At 42.3% G+C, this 16760-nt stretch overlaps 1 protein-coding gene across 2 annotated transcripts in view; it reads right to left on the reverse strand.

Annotated features, from left to right (window-relative positions):
- The window catches only part of PDE1B (phosphodiesterase 1B), a 464528-nt gene extending 448478 nt beyond the window's left edge, over window positions 1–16050 (reverse strand). Inside the window, exon 1 of one of the 2 annotated variants that reach the window (XM_077297904.1) lies at window positions 15772–16050. In XM_077297904.1, coding sequence (XP_077154019.1) covers window positions 15772–15829 — 58 coding nt within the window. In that variant the 5' untranslated portion in view covers window positions 15830–16050. The remainder of the gene's footprint in view (window positions 1–15771) is intronic. The other variant, XM_077297903.1, reaches the window with a different exon arrangement.
- Between the last annotated feature and the right edge of the window lie 710 nt (window positions 16051–16760).

Here is a 16760-nt window from a genome sequence, read left to right on the forward strand (position 1 = left end):
CCACATAATAACATGCACTTCTGATCCTACACATGGGTGGCCGTAATACAGAGTTATTTACATAGGACTTCAGTCACAGACACAATACACTGCAGGGTGCTACCAGCATCAAGCAAAGTTTGCAAGCAGCAAGTGACTGAACTGTATCTGCAGAGTATACATATGTAACATGTCCAGTGCCAACTGTACAAGAATGTAACAGGTGCGGGGGCTGGAGGCAGACGGTAGCTGCTGTGTCGTGTTGTTTTGGAGCAATGCACACAGTAAGGCTACTTTCACACTAGCGTTAACTGCATTACGTCTCAAAACGTCTTTTTTCAGAAAAAACGCATCCAGCAAAAGTTTTTGCTGGATGCGTTTTTTCCCCATAGACTTGTATTGGCGACGTATTGCGACGGATTGGCATACGTCGTGTCCGTTTTACGACGGATGCGTCGAAATTTGGCCACACGTCGTCGGCAAAAAACGTTGCTTGTAACGTTTTTTGTCTCCGCCTAAAAAACGTGTCGCGACGCATCCTGTGGCATACGTCGTTGGCTACAATGGAAGCCTATGAGCGACGGATGCGTCGGGACACGTCGTACAACGCAATGCAGCGCTGCAATACGTTTTTTTGCACTGAGCATGCTCAGAAGCTGGATTTTGTTGCCAATTGGCCAGACACCCCCAAATCTATATAAACCTGGCCTGGGCCTTCAACCCCACATATGCCAGCAAGACCCAGAGAGAAGACTGCCAGCCACAAGACCCCAGCCAGCCACGTATTTAAGTGCCACGTATATAAGTGCCACGTATATAAGTGCCACGTATTTCAGTGCCACGTACTATAAATACTATAACTACGTGGTTATACGTGGCACTTATATACATGGCACTTATATACGTGGCACTGAAATACGTGGCACTTATATACGTGGCACTTATATACGTGGCACTGAAATACGTGGCACTGAAATACGTGGCACTTATATACGTGGCACTTATATACGTGGCACTTATATACGTGACACTTATATACGTGACACTTAAATACGTGACACTTAAACACGTGGCACTGAAATACGTGGCACTGAAATACGTGGCACTGAAATACGTGGCACTATGACTGTCAGAAAATGTTCATTAAACGGTTAGGGGTGAGGTTAGGGGTAGGGTTAGGGTTTGGATCCCTTTATCATCATCCGTAGTTCATTAATCGGATGTATCCAGAGTCGCCTCCGTCTCCGTTGCTGCAGAAGCATCCTCCGTTTTTCCGCTGCCGCCTCCTTCTCCCGCACTATGATATCCAGGCGATTCGTCTCAAAGATAATGTCGGTAACCAAACTAGCAATGCTCACAAGAACACCTTCCATCGCTGCCACAAAACTAAAACCCTCAAAGATGGGCTGTAAAAACAGTAACTATATAGTTTTCCATATTTTCCAGTAGCCAATCAAATTTGGGAGCCTCCCTTTTAAAAACGGATCAGTCGTAAAAACGGATGCAACGGATGGTAAAAACGGATGCAACGTATGCAACGCATCCAGTATTTTCGACGGAAACGTTTAACGGATTTGCGACGGATCCGTCGAAATGCTGTATGCGTTGCATACGTTTTTCACTTTTTTGACGCATCCGTTTTTTCGGCAAAAAAACGGATTTGCGACGTAATGCAGTTAACGCTAGTGTGAAAGTAGCCTAAGGGTATGTGCACACGTATAATGGTCCACTGTGGATTTTTCCGCAGCGGAATTGATAAATCTGCAGTGCAAAAACGCTGCGTTTTTGCTGCAGATTTATCGCGGATTTACCACAGATTTACCGTGGTTTTTCTGCGGATTTCACTGCGGTTTTACACCTGCGGTTTTCTATTTGAGCAGGTGTAAAGCCGCTGCAGAATCCGCAGAAAGAAGTGACATGCTGCGGAATGTAAACCGCAGCATTTCCGCGCGTTTTTTTCCGCAGCATGGGCACAGCGTCTTCTGTTTCCAATAGGTTTACATTGCAATGTAAACTCATGGGAAACTGCTGCGGACCCGCAGCTGCGGAAACGCTGCGGATCCGCAGCAATATCCGCAGCGTGTGCACAGAGCCTAAGAAGGATGCAGAGGAAAATGAGACTGAGGCCGCTGTCTAAAGATATACAGCTCTAGCAACAATTAACCCCTTCATGACCGTGGGATTTTCCGTTTTTCCGTATTCGTTTTTCACTCCCCTCCTTCCCAGAGCCATAACTTTTTTATTTTTCCGTCAATTTGGCCATGTGAGGGCTTATTTTTTGCGGGACGAGTTGTACTTTTGAACGACATCATTGGTTTTACCATGTCGTGTACTAGAAAAAGGGAAAAAAATTCCAAGTGCGGTGAAATTGCAAAAAAAGTGCAATCCCACACTTGTTTTTTGTTTGGCTTTTTTGCTAGGTTCACTAAATGCTAAAACTGACCTGCCATTGTGATTCTCCAGGTCATTACGAGTTCATAGACACCTAACATGACTAGGTTGTTTTTTACCTAAGTGGTGAAAAAAAATTCCAAACTTTGCAAAAAAATAAATAAATAAAATTGCGCCATTTTCCGATACCCGTAGCGTCTCCATTTTTCGTGATCTGGGGTCGGGTGAGGGCTTATTTTTTGCGTGCCGAGCTGGCATTTTTAATGATAGCATTTTGGTGCAGATACGTTCTTTTGATCGCCCGTTATTGCATTTTAATGCAATGTTGTGGCGACCAAAAAAACGTAAATCTGGCGTTTCGATTTTTTTTTTCATTACGCCGTTTAGCGATCAGGTTAATGCTTTTTTTTTATTGATAGATCGGGCGATTCTGAACGCGGCGATACCAAATATGTGTAGGTTGGGTTTTTTTTTTATTGATTTATTTTGATTGGGGCGAAAGGGGGGTGATTTAAACTTTTATATTTTTTTTATTTTTTTCACATTTTTTTTAACTTTTACCATGCTTCTATAGCCTCCATGGGAGGCTAGAAGCAGGCACAGCCCGATCGGCTCTGCTACATAACAGCGATCATCAGATCGCTGTTATGTAGCTAAAATGCAGGTGTGCTGTGAGCGCCGACCACAGGGGGGCGCTCACAGCCACCGGCAATCAGTAACCATAGAGGTCTCCAGGACCTCTATGGTTACCTTCCTGACGCATCGCCGACCCCCGATCATGTGACGGGGGTCGGCGATGCGCTCATATCCGGCCGCACGGCCGGATGCGGTAGTTAAATGCCGCTGTCTGAGTTTGACAGCGGCATTTAACTAGTTAATAGCGGCGGGTGATCGCGATTTCACCCGCCGCTATTGCGCGCACATGTCAGCTGTAAAAAACAGCTGACATGTCGCGACTTTGATGTGCGCTCACCGCCGGAGCGCACATCAAAGCGGGGGTCCCGACATGTGACGTACTATCCCGTCACATGTCGGGAAGGGGTTAAGAGACAACTGCAAAATGTTCAGTTTGTCTGAATTTTCTCTTTATAGGTATATTTTTGAGAAAAAATTAAATTGTTTTTTTATTCTATAAACTACTGACAACATGTCTCCGAATTTCCAAGCAATAAATTTTGTATTTACTGAAAATGAGAAATGGTCAAAATAACAAAAAAATGCATTGCTTGCAGACCTCAAATAATGCTAAGAGAACAAGTTCACAATCATTTAGAAACAATACTAATGTTTTAACTTAGGAAGAGTTCAGAAATCAATATTTTGTGGAATAACCATGATTTTTAATCACAGCTTTCATGCATCTTGCCATGCTTTCCACCAGTCATTCACTCTGCTTTTGGGTGACCTTATGCCACTCCTGGTACAAAAATGTAAGCAGTTCTTCTTTGTTTGATGGCTTGTGACTGTCCATCTTCCTCTTGATTACATTCCAGAGGTTTTCAATGGGGTTCAGGTCTGGAGATTGGGCTGGCCATCACAGGGATTTGATGTGGTGGTCTTTCATCCACACCTTGATTGACCTAGCTGTGTGGCAAGGCACATTGTCCTGCTGGAAAAACCAGTCCTCAGAGTTGGGAACTTTGCCTGAGCAGAAGGAATCAACTGTTTTTCCAGGATAACCTTTGTATGCGACTTGATTCATAGGTCCTTCGCAAAGATTAACCTGCTCAATTCCAGCCTTGCTGAAGCATCCCAGATCATCACCGATCCTCCACCAAATTTCACAGTGGGTGCAAGACACTGCGGCTTGTACGCATCTCCAGGTCTAAACAATAGACGACCAAGTGTTGGACAAAGCTGAAAATTAGACTCATCAGGGAAGATTACCTTACTCCAGTCCTCTATGGTCCATTCTTTATGGTCTTAGGCAAACTTCAGCCTGGCTCTCCTTTGCTTCTCATTGATGAAAGGCTTTTTTCTATCTTTACATTACTTTACATGACCTGATTCCTGCCTCTAGGAGCCTGTTACGAACTGTTCTTGCCGCACACTTCACCCCAGCTGCCATTTGCCATTCCTTTTGTTGGTCACTTGATGTCATCCTGCGGTTGCTGAGTGACATTCGAATAAGATGTCTGTCACCCCGGTCAGAGGAGAGTCCTTTTCACCCTCTGCCGGTCTGAAGCATTGTTGTCCCCAATGTTTGCTGCTTGACCTTGTTGTAATGGACTGCCGTCTTAGAAATTTTAAGGATAGAGGCAACATGACACTCACTGAGTCCCTCTGCTAGTAAAGCCAGAATTGAGCCCTTCGTTTCCTCACTCAAGACTTTTCTTTTCAACTCCTTTGGCATGGTTAAAAGTTATTTTTTAATTCCTATTACTTTTGGGATATTACTAGCACTTGTTTTACCATCCAGCTTGTCCTATTGCAAAAGGATTGTGAATACCACAGCAGGGTTTTTATACTTTCCTTTGTTAAATAAGATTTGGTTCAGGTGATCACCTATTCAGAAGCGCATTAAGTAGAATGAGGTGTCCTCTGGTTGTAATTCAACCGACACTGGAATGGAATGGCTGTCAGACATGTAGAGAAGCTGATTTTTATAAAACTGTGCAGTTGTCTCTTAATTTTTGCCAGAGCTGTAGGTGACAGCAACAGTATGATGCTCCTTCCATCTGCCTCCCCCAGCAGAGATGTCTCGGCTGATCTCAGCTTGCATTGTAATAATGACCAGAATTAAAAAAAATACATTTTAAGTCAGTCCAATACATTTCACCAATAGTTTTCCACGGGACGGAAATGATTGTTTTTGTATAGAAAATGTTCAGCACAGCCTAAAGGGGAGGTGCACAGTCATAGGTTCCCAAACCTTGATGAGTAAGTTACAAGTGACTAGCACACTCCAGAAATATTGTGATGCAAAATGGGGGGTTTATTTACATACAGTAATCAAACGTTTCGGTCGATACTGGACCTTCATCAGTGTGCTAATTATACCAGTATGCTCGGTGAAGCCCCAAAGAAATAAATTAGATTGCATCCAAAAATTAGGCCTGAATTATAGGGGCCACAAGGCAGTGGAGACTGTCCACTGAAACTGGATACACGCGGTGTCCACCGGACATGATTGTTTTGTCAGGGTCTTTCTAAAATCTGAACACATAGGAATTCTCATTAACTATCATTTTAATTAATTTAATTAACTATAATATAACTTTGCAAAGTGCATCAATCTTTGCATCACAAATGAAGGAAATCATATTGAAGAAGTTATTTAATATTCCAATTACCGGTAAATCAAATGTTAATACATTTCATTTCTTGAAAATAATTCCTGGGATTATTTGTGCATCTGTGCTGAAAATGTATACCCCACATAATAACATGCATATCCAATCCTACACATGGGTGGCCGTAATACAGAGTTATTTACATAGGACTTCAGTCACAGTCACAATACACTGCAGGGTGCTACCAGCATCAAGCAAAAGTCTGCAAGCAGCAAGTGACTGAACTGTATCTGCAGAGTATACATATGTAACATGTCCAGTGCCAACTGTGCAAGAATGTAACAGGTGCGGGGGCTGGAGGCAGAAGGCAGCCCAAATATTTATGTCAGCATATACAGTTAGGTCCATATATATTTGGACAGAGACAACATTTTTCTAATTTTGGTTATAGACATTACCACAATGAATTTTAAACAAAACAATTCAGATGCAGTTGTAGTTCAGACTTTCAGCTTTCATTTGAGGGTATCCACATTAAAATTGGATGAAGGGTTTGGGAGTTTCAGCTCCTTAACATGTGCCACCCTGTTTTTAAAAGGACCAAAAGTAATTGGACAGATTCAATAATTTTAAATAAAATGTTCATTTCTAGTACTTGGTTGAAAATCCTTTGTTGGCAATGACTGCCTGAAGTCTTGAACTCATGAACATCACCAGACGCTGTGTTTCCACCTTTTTGATGCTCTGCCAGGCCTTCACTGCGGTGGTTTTCAGTTGCTGTTTGTTTGTGGGCCTTTCTGTCTGAAGTTTAGTCTTTAACAAGTGAAATGCATGCTCAATTGGGTTGAGATCAGGTGACTGACTTGGCCATTCAAGAATATTCCACTTCTTTGCTTTAATAAACTCCTGGGTTGCTTTGGCTTTATGTTTTGGGCCATTGTCCATCTGTAGTATGAAACGACGACCAATCAGTTTGGCTGCATTTGGCTGGATCTGAGCACACAGTATGGCTCTGAATACCTCAGAATTCATTCGGCTGCTTCTGTCCTGTGTCACATCATCAATAAACACTAGTGACCCAGTGCCACTGGCAGCCATGCATGCCCAAGCCATCACACTGCCTCCGCCGTGTTTTACAGAGGATGTGGTATGCTTTGGATCATGAGCTGTACCACGCCTTCGCCATACTTTTCTCTTTCCATCATTCTGGTAGAGGTTGATCTTGGTTTCATTTGTCCAAAGAATGTTCTTCCAGAACTGTGCTGGCTTTTTTAGATGTTTTTTAGCAAAGTCCAGTATAGCCTTTTTATTCTTGACACTTATGAGTGGCTTGCACCGTGCAGTGAACCCTCTGTATTTACTTTCATGCAGTCTTCTGTTTATGGTAGATTTGGATATTGATACGCCGACCTCCTGGAGAGTGTTGGTCACTTGGTTGGCTGTTGTGAAGGGGTTTCTCTTTACCATGGAGATTATTCTGCGATCATCCACCACTGTTGTCTTCCGTGGGCGCCCAGGTCTTTTTGCATTGATGAGTTCACCAGTGTTTTCTTTCTCTCTCAGGATGTACCAAACTGTACATTTTGCCACTCCTAATATTGTAGCAATTTCTCGGATGGGTTTTTTTCTGTTTTCGTAGCTTAAGGATGGCTTGTTTCACCTGCATGGAGAGCTCCTTTGACCGCATGTTTACTTCACAGCAAAACCTTCCAAATGCAAGCACCACACCTCAAATAAACTCCAGGCCTTTTATCTGCTTAATTGAGAATGACATAACGAAGGGATTGCCCACACCTGCCCATGAAATAGCTTTGGAGTCAATTGTCCAATTACTTTTGGTCCCTCTAAAAACAGGGTGGCACATGTTAAGGAGCTGAAACTCCTAAACCCTTCATCCAATTTTAATGTGGATACCCTCAAATGAAAGCTAAAAGTCTGAACTTCAACTGCATCTGAATTGTTTTGTTTAAAATTCATTGTGGTGATGTCTATAACCAAAATTAGAAAACTTTTGTCTCTGTCCAAATATATATGGACCTAACTGTATGTATATATTTATTTATTTGTGGCACCATTACCCACTATATATATGTGTATATGTATGTATGTATGTATATATATATATATATATATATATATATATATATATATATATATATGTATGCGGTCTGCATGAATGCCTGCAGTAGTGTTTGTGAATGTCTGCAAAGGGACAGGCACCTAGATGTGACAAGCAATTGTGCTCATATGTTATAAGATATGGACTGTATGTACAGGTACACGTTGAGTTTGTATATTTAAGGTGTGACACGATCATTATCTGGATGAAGCAGGTGAATAGGCACTTTTAATTAGTATACACATATTTATGTGTATATATATATATATATTTATTATAAGCTGTATAGTGATTGGATATGTCACGCAAAACATTTTATTTTTTTTACAAGCATATTTAGATAACTTTTACATTTTTATATATTTAAAGAAAATTGTATAAGTACTATATGAGTGACGAGTCTTGTATGTGTTGGAGCAGGTGAGTATACATGTATGCAGTAAGTATATGTACCAGCAGTAATCTGTAAGTGGTATATATACAGCATGTATTAGCAAGAACCATGGAAGCAATTAGCAGCGAGATTGCATGTATATACAGAGTGCAGAGCCCTTTACCTGGATGGATCAGGTGGGTGTAGTGTATGAGTATAGCTGGTAGGTATGTATATGGAAGTAATCTATATAAAGTATAAATGTCTATAGTATTACAGGTCATATGTCGGTGTGTGGCATGTATATATAGTGTGTATGTTGACTGTGTGACAAATCAGTCAGGTATGTATGTACAAGGTATGCAGCATGTATATTTGTACTACATGCGTAGCATGTCCACACATGATATGTACACGTTTGAACACATACTTTATGTATGAAGTATGTCTGCACATATGTAATAACGATATAGCAGTTTGTACATATCTACAAAGTATAGAAAATGGGAGAAAACTCGGAGTATATAGGTAATAGATACTTTATTAGTGCACATACATAATAACTAATCCATACAAAATTTTTTACATGACATATAGTAAAAAACCAGGATGGTAAAACGGATAGGTGGGAATCGCCCAGTGTGCACCGTCCCCACTGTGCTTGAGGATCTGACCCGGTGTGCGCCGCCTTGGTGCCCAGCAGCGGTAAGAGTAACCTGTACTATCGGTCACTTTATGGCAGTTTGGCTCATAGACTTAGACACAATTATAGGAGTAGGTCTCTTATCAATAATGGTATGCATGCTGGCCCCATAGACGGTGCACACTGGGCGATTCCCACCTATCCGTTTTACCATCCTGGTTTTTTACTATATGTCGTGTAAAAATGTTTGTATGGATTAGTTATTATGTATGTGCACTAATAAAGTATCTATTACCTATATACTCCGAGTTTTCTCCCATTTTCTATGGCTCTTATGGAGTTGGTTTTCTTCGGTGAGGGGCTGTTTGGCACTATTTAGCGCTATTCTTTCCCCCTCAGTATCTAGTATGTTGCCTGGTTTTGGTATTATATCTACAAAGTATGTGGCATGATTGTATATGTGTACTGTGTATGTAGCATGTTTGTACACATGCCCTATGTAGTATGTATGTAAATATGTACCTCCAATTTAGCCTGCCTGTATGCTTGTAGTATGTCAGCACGTACGTACTAGTTATGTGGCATGTATGCACACATGTGCCAGGCATGTAGCATGTCTGGACTTATGTACCAGGTATGCTACATGAACACACACATGCACAATGAAAGTAGTATGTCTGCACCTACGCACCATGTATGTAGTATGTCTGCACCATGTGTGTAGTATGTCCGCACCTATGCGTCATGTATGTAGTATGTCTGCACCTGTACACCATGTATGTAGTATGTCCGCACCTATGTACCATGTATGTAGTATGTCTGTACCTATGCACCATGTATGTAGTATGTTTGCACCATTTCTTTAGTATGTTTGCACCATGTATGTAGTATGTCTGCACCTATGCACCATGTATGTAGTATGTCCGCACCTATGCACCATGTATGTGGTTTGTCCGCAGCTATGCACCATGTATGTAGTATGTCTGCACCTATGCACCATGTATGTGGTATGTCCGCAGCTATGCACCATGTATGTAGTATGTCTGCACCTATGCACCATGTATGTGGCATGTCCTCAGCTATGCACCATGTATGTGGTATGTTTGCTCCATGTATGTAATATGTTTGCAACATGTACCGTATGTGGTATGTTTGCACCATGTATGTGGTATGTTTGCTCCATGTATGTGGTATGTTTGCTCCATGTATGTGGTATGTTTGCACCATGTATGTGGCATGTCTGCACCATGTATGTGGCATGTCTGCACCATGTATGTGAATATAAGGATGAATGACCTCGGGGAGATCAAAACATCCATGTTTGCACCATGTACCGTATGTGGTATGTTTGCACCATGTATGTGGTATGTTTGCTCCATGTATGTAATATGTTTGCACCATGTACCGTATGTGGTATGTTTGCACTATGTATGTGGTATGTTTGCTCCATGTATGTGGTATGTTTGCACCATGTATGTGGTATGTCTGCACCATGTATGTGGTATGTCCGCACCTATGCACCATGTATGTAGTATGTTTGCACCATGTATGTGGTATGCTTGCACCATGTATGTGGTATGTCTGCACCATGTATGTGGTATGTCTGCACCATGTATGTGGTATGTTTGCACCATGTATGTGGTATGTTTGCACCATGTATGTGGTATGTCTGCACCATGTACTGTATATAGTATGTTTGCACCATGTATGTGGTATGTCCGCACCTATGCACCATGTATGTGGTATGTTTGCACCATGTATGTGGTATGTCTGCACCATGTATATAGTATGTTTGCACCATGTATGTGGTATGTTTGCACCATGTATGTGGTATGTCTGCACCATGTATATAGTATGTTTGCATCATGTATGTGGTATGTTTGCACCATGTATGTGGTATGTTTGCACCATGTATGTGGTATATCTGCACCATGTATATAGTATGTCTGCTCCATGTATGTGGTATGTTTGCACCATGTATGTGGTATGTCTGCACCATGTATGTGGTTTGTTTGCACTATGTATGTGGTATGTCTGCACCATGTATGTGGTATGTCCGCACCATGTATGTGGTATGTCCGCACAATGTATATATTATGTCTGCTCCATGTATATAGTATGTCTGCACCATGTATATGGTATGTCTGCTCCATGTATGTGGTATGTCTGCACCTATGCACCATGTATATAGTATGTCTGCACCATGTATGTGGTATGTCTGCACCATGTATATAGTATGTCTGCACCATGTATATAGTATGTCTGTACCATGTATGTGGTATGTCTGCACCATGTAGGTGGTATGTTTGCACCATGTATGTGGTATGTCCGCACCTATGCACTATGTGGTATGTCTGCACCATGTATGTGGTATGTCCGTACCATGTATATAGTATGTCTGCTCCATGTATATAGTATGTCTGCACCATGTATGTGGTATGTCTGCTCCATGTATGTGGTATGTCTGCACCTATGCACCATGTATATAGTATGTCTGCACCATGTATGTGGTATGTCTGCTCCATGTATATAGTATGTATGCACCATGTATGTGGTATGTTTGCACCATGTATGTGGTATGTCTGTACCATGTATATAGTATGTCTGCACCATGTATATAGTATGTCTGCACCATGTATATAGTATGTCTGCACCATGTATGTGGTATGTCCGCACCTATGCACTATGTGGTATGTCTGCACCATGTATGTGGTATGTCTGCACCATGTATATAGTATGTCTGCTCCATGTATGTGGTATGTCTGCACCATGTATGTGGTATGTCTGCTCCATGTATATAGTATGTCTGCACCATGTATATAGTATGTCTGCACCATGTATGTGGTATGTTTGCACCATGTATATAGTATGTCTGCACCATGTCTATAGTATGTCCGCACCATGTATGTGGTATGTCTGCACCATGTATGTGGTATGTCTGCACCATGTATGTGGTATGTCTGCACCATGTATATAGTATGTCTGCACCATGTATGTGGTATGTCTGCACCATGTATATGGTATGTTTGCACCATGTATGTGGTATGTTTGCACCATGTATGTGGTATGTCTGCACCATGTATATAGTATGTCTGCACCATGTATATGGTATGTCTGCACCATGTATGTGGTATGTCTGCTCCATGTATATAGTATGTCCGCACCATGTATATAGTATGTCTGCACCATGTATATAGTATGTCTGCACCATGTATATAGTATGTCTGCACCATGTATATAGTATGTCTGCACCATGTATATAGTATGTCCGCACCATGTATATAGTATGTCCGCACCATGTATGTAGTATGTCCGCACCATGTATATAGTATGTCTGCACCATGTATATAGTATGTCTGCACCATGTATATAGTATGTTTGCACCATGTATATAGTATGTCTGCACCATGTATATAGTATGTCTGCACCATGTATATAGTATGTCTGCTCCATGTATATAGTATGTCCGCACCATGTATATAGTATGTCTGCACCATGTATATAGTATGTCCGCACCATGTATATAGTATGTCTGCACCATGTATATAGTATGTCCGCACCATGTATATAGTATGTCGGCACCATGTATATAGTATGTCCGCACCATGTATGTAGTATGTCCGCACCATGTATATAGTATGTCTGCACCATGTATATAGTATGTCTGCACCATGTATATAGTATGTCTGCACCATGTATATAGTATGTCCGCACCATGTATGTAGTATGTCTGCACCATGTATATAGTATGTCCGCACCATGTATATAGTATGTCCGCACCATGTATGTAGTATGTCCGCACCATGTATATAGTATGTCTGCACCATGTATATAGTATGTCTGCACCATGTATATAGTATGTTTGCACCATGTATATAGTATGTCTGCACCATGTATATAGTATGTCTGCACCATGTATATAGTATGTCCGCACCATGTATATAGTATGTTTGCACCATGTATATAGTATGTCTGCACCATGTATGTGGTATGTCTGCACCATGTATATAGTATGTCTGCACCATGTATATAGAATGTCTGCACCATGTATATAGTATGTCTGCACCATGTATATAGTATGTCTGCACCATGTATATAGTATGTCCGCACCATGTATATAGTATGTTTGCACCATGTATATAGTATGTCTGCACCATGTATGTGGTATGTCTGCACCATGTATATAGTATGTCTGCACCATGTATATAGAATGTCTGCACCATGTATATAGTATGTCTGCACCATGTATATAGTATGTCTGCACCATGTACAGGTCCTTCTCAAAAAATTAGCATATAGTGTTAAATTTCATTATTTACCATAATGTAATGATCACAATTAAACTTTCATATATTATAGATTCATTATCCACCAACTGAAATTTGTCAGGTCTTTTATTGTTTTAATACTGATGATTTTGGCATACAACTCCTGAAAACCCAAAAAACCTGTCTCAATAAATTAGCATATTTCACCCGTCCAATCAAATAAAAGTGTTTTTTAATAACAAACAAAAAAACCATCAAATAATAATGTTCAGTTATGCACTCAATACTTGGTCGGGAATCCTTTGGCAGAAATGACTGCTTCAATGCGGCGTGGCATGGAGGCAATCAGCCTGTGACACTGCTGAGATGTTATGGAGTCCCAGGATGCTTCAATAGCGGCCTTAAGCTCATCCAGAGTGTTGGGTCTTGCGTCTCTCAACTTTCTCTTCACAATATCCCACAGATTCTCTATGGGGTTCAGGTCAGGAGAGTTGGCAGGCCAATTGAGCACAGTAATACCATGGTCAGTAAACCATTTACCAGTGGTTTTGGCACTGTGAGCAGGTGCCAGGTTGTGCTGGAAAATGAAATCTTCATCTCCATAAAGCATTTCAGCCGATGGAAGCATGAAGTGCTCCAAAATCTCCTGATAGCTAGCTGCATTGACCCTGCCCTTGATGAAACACAGTGGACCAACACCAACAGCTGACATGGCACCCCACACCATCACTGACTGTGGGTACTTGACACTGGACTTCAGGCATTTTGGCATTTCCTTCTCCCCAGTCTTCCTCCAGACTCTGGCACCTTGATTTCCGAATGACATGCAAAATTTGCTTTCATCAGAAAAAAGTACTTGGCACCACTTAGCAACAGTCCAGTGCTGCTTCTCTGTAGCCCAGGTCAGGCGCTTCTGCCGCTGTTTATGGTTCAAAAGTGGCTTTACCTGGGGAATGCGGCACCTGTAGCCCATTTCCTGCACACGCCTGTGCACGGTGGCTCTGGATGTTTCCACACCAGACTCAGTCCACTGCTTCCTCAGGTTCCCCAAGGTCTGGAATCGGTCCTTCTCCACAATCTTCCTCAGGGTCCGGTCACCTCTTCTCGTTGTACAGCGTTTTCTGCCACATTGTTTCCTTCCAACAGACTTACCATTGAGGTGCCTTGATACAGCACTCTGGGAACAGCCTATTTGTTGAGAAATTTCTTTCTGGGTCTTACCCTCTTGCTTGAGGGTGTCAATGATGGCCTTCTTGACATCTGTCAGGTCGCTAGTCTTACCCATGATGGGGGTTTTGAGTAATGAACCAGGCAGGGAGTTTTTAAAAGCCTCAGGTATCTTTTGCATGTGTTTAGAGTTAATTAGTTGATTCAGAAGATTAGGGTAATAGGTCGTTTAGAGAACCTTTTCTTGATATGCTAATTTATTGAGACAGGTTTTTTGGGTTTTCAGGAGTTGTATGCCAAAATCATCAGTATTAAAACAATAAAAGACCTGACAAATTTCAGTTGGTGGATAATGAATCTATAATATATGAAAGTTTAATTGTAATCATTACATTATGGTAAATAATGAAATTTAACACTATATGCTAATTTTTTGAGAAGGACCTGTATATAGTATGTCCGCACCATGTATGTGGTATGTCTGCACCATGTATATAGTATGTCCGCACCATGTATATAGTATGTCCGCACCATGTATATAGTATGTTTGCACCATGTATATAGTATGTCTGCACCATGTATGTGGTATGTCTGCACCATGTATATAGTATGTCTGCACCATGTATATAGTATGTCTGCACCATGTATATAGTATGTCTGCACCATGTATATAGTATGTCTGCACCATGTATATAGTATGTCTGCACCATGTATATAGTATGTCTGCACCATGTATATAGTATGTCTGCACCATGTATATAGTATGTCTGCACCATGTATATAGTATGTCTGCACCATGTATATAGTATGTCCGCACCATGTATATAGTATGTTTGCACCATGTATATAGTATGTCTGCACCATGTATATAGTATGTCCGCACCATGTATATAGTATGTTTGCACCATGTATATAGTATGTCTGCACCATGTATATAGTATGTCTGCACCATGTATGTGGTATGTCTGCACCATGTATATAGTATGTCCGCACCATGTATATAGTATGTCTGCACCATGTATATAGTATGTCTGCACCATGTATATAGTATGTCCGCACCATGTATATAGTATGTCTGCACCATGTATATAGTATGTCCGCACCATGTATATAGTATGTCTGCACCATGTATATAGTATGTCTGCACCATGTATATAGTATGTCCGCACCATGTATATAGTATGTCCGCACCATGTATATAGTATGTTTGCACCATGTATATAGTATGTCTGCACCATGTATATAGTATGTCTGCACCATGTATGTGGTATGTCTGCACCATGTATGTGGTATGTCTGCACCATGTATATAGTATGTCCGCACCATGTATATAGTATGTCTGCACCATGTATATAGTATGTCTGCACCATGTATATAGTATGTTTGCACCATGTATATAGTATGTCTGCACCATGTATGTGGTATGTCCGCACCATGTATATAGTATGTCTGCACCATGTATATAGTATGTCTGCACCATGTATATAGTATGTTTGCACCATGTATATAGTATGTCTGCACCATGTATGTGGTATGTCCGCACCTATGCACAATGTATGTGGTATGTTTGCACATGTGCATCCTGCAGGGTCCGGTACCTGGATGGAGCTGGAGGGCAGCTCCGCGCTGCAGCCGCCGTGTCGCTGATTGGGACATGTCTCCACGGGTTCCGCCTCCGCTCTCACTTGTTGCAAGTCCCGGGGGAAGCTCCCGGAGTCCCGGTTAGTCCCCGGTGTCCAGCACAGTCCTTAGTGTCCGCCTGCTGCCCGGTGTCACCCCGAGGCTGCGCCGGCTGCCGCTGCTACTGCTCAGGGCTGCTCCGTGCTCCTCCGGTCCGGCGGTGTGTGTGTCTGCAGCGGAGAGCGGCGACCATCCACATCTCCAGAGATGGGAGCGGAGGGGGCACCGGAGCGGGGAACAGCATCCACAGAGCGGCGGGGGAGAGGCGCGGGGAGAAGAGCGGGACTCACCACAGCAGAGGATGACAGCGGGGACCGCGGACGGGACCGTCCCTACAGCAGTGCCGAGGAATCCACACGGGCCGTGCAGAGCAGCTCCAGCCCTATGTCCGCGTGTGAGACCTGAAAATGGCCACACACCTGGAAGCCAGGTAGCCTGTATCAGCCACTGAGGATCCACAAGTCAGAACATTGCTGTGCCCTAAGTCTGTGTCTATGACACTGGTCACACATGGATCACCTGGCCTAAGCTCGGCGCCGTCTATGAATGGGGTTGCGGTCCTGCCACAGCGACCAGCAAGAGGCAAGAAATCGGAAACATTTGCTTTTTTGGCGACTTCCTTGTATTGCGATGTGCGCCATTCATCTGCATTAGGTTGCGATGCTCCATACAATGATCCTTGGCCACGCCGCGTGTCACTGCCCACCTTACCACAATGCCCTGGTGGAACGTCTCAGCATCAGGACACGTTCAGTATTAGGCCACGGTCACATGTTCAGTATTCAGCCACGGTCACACTGTCAGTATTAGGCCACGGTCACACGTTCAGTAGGCTGCCTTCACACTAGCAGTATTTGGTCAGTATTTTACATCAGTATTTGTAAGCCAAAACCAGGAGTGGAACAAT

The sequence above is a fragment of the Ranitomeya variabilis genome, chromosome 3 (assembly GCF_051348905.1).
Source record: "Ranitomeya variabilis isolate aRanVar5 chromosome 3, aRanVar5.hap1, whole genome shotgun sequence".
NCBI classification, from domain to species: Eukaryota; Metazoa; Chordata; class Amphibia; order Anura; family Dendrobatidae; genus Ranitomeya; species Ranitomeya variabilis.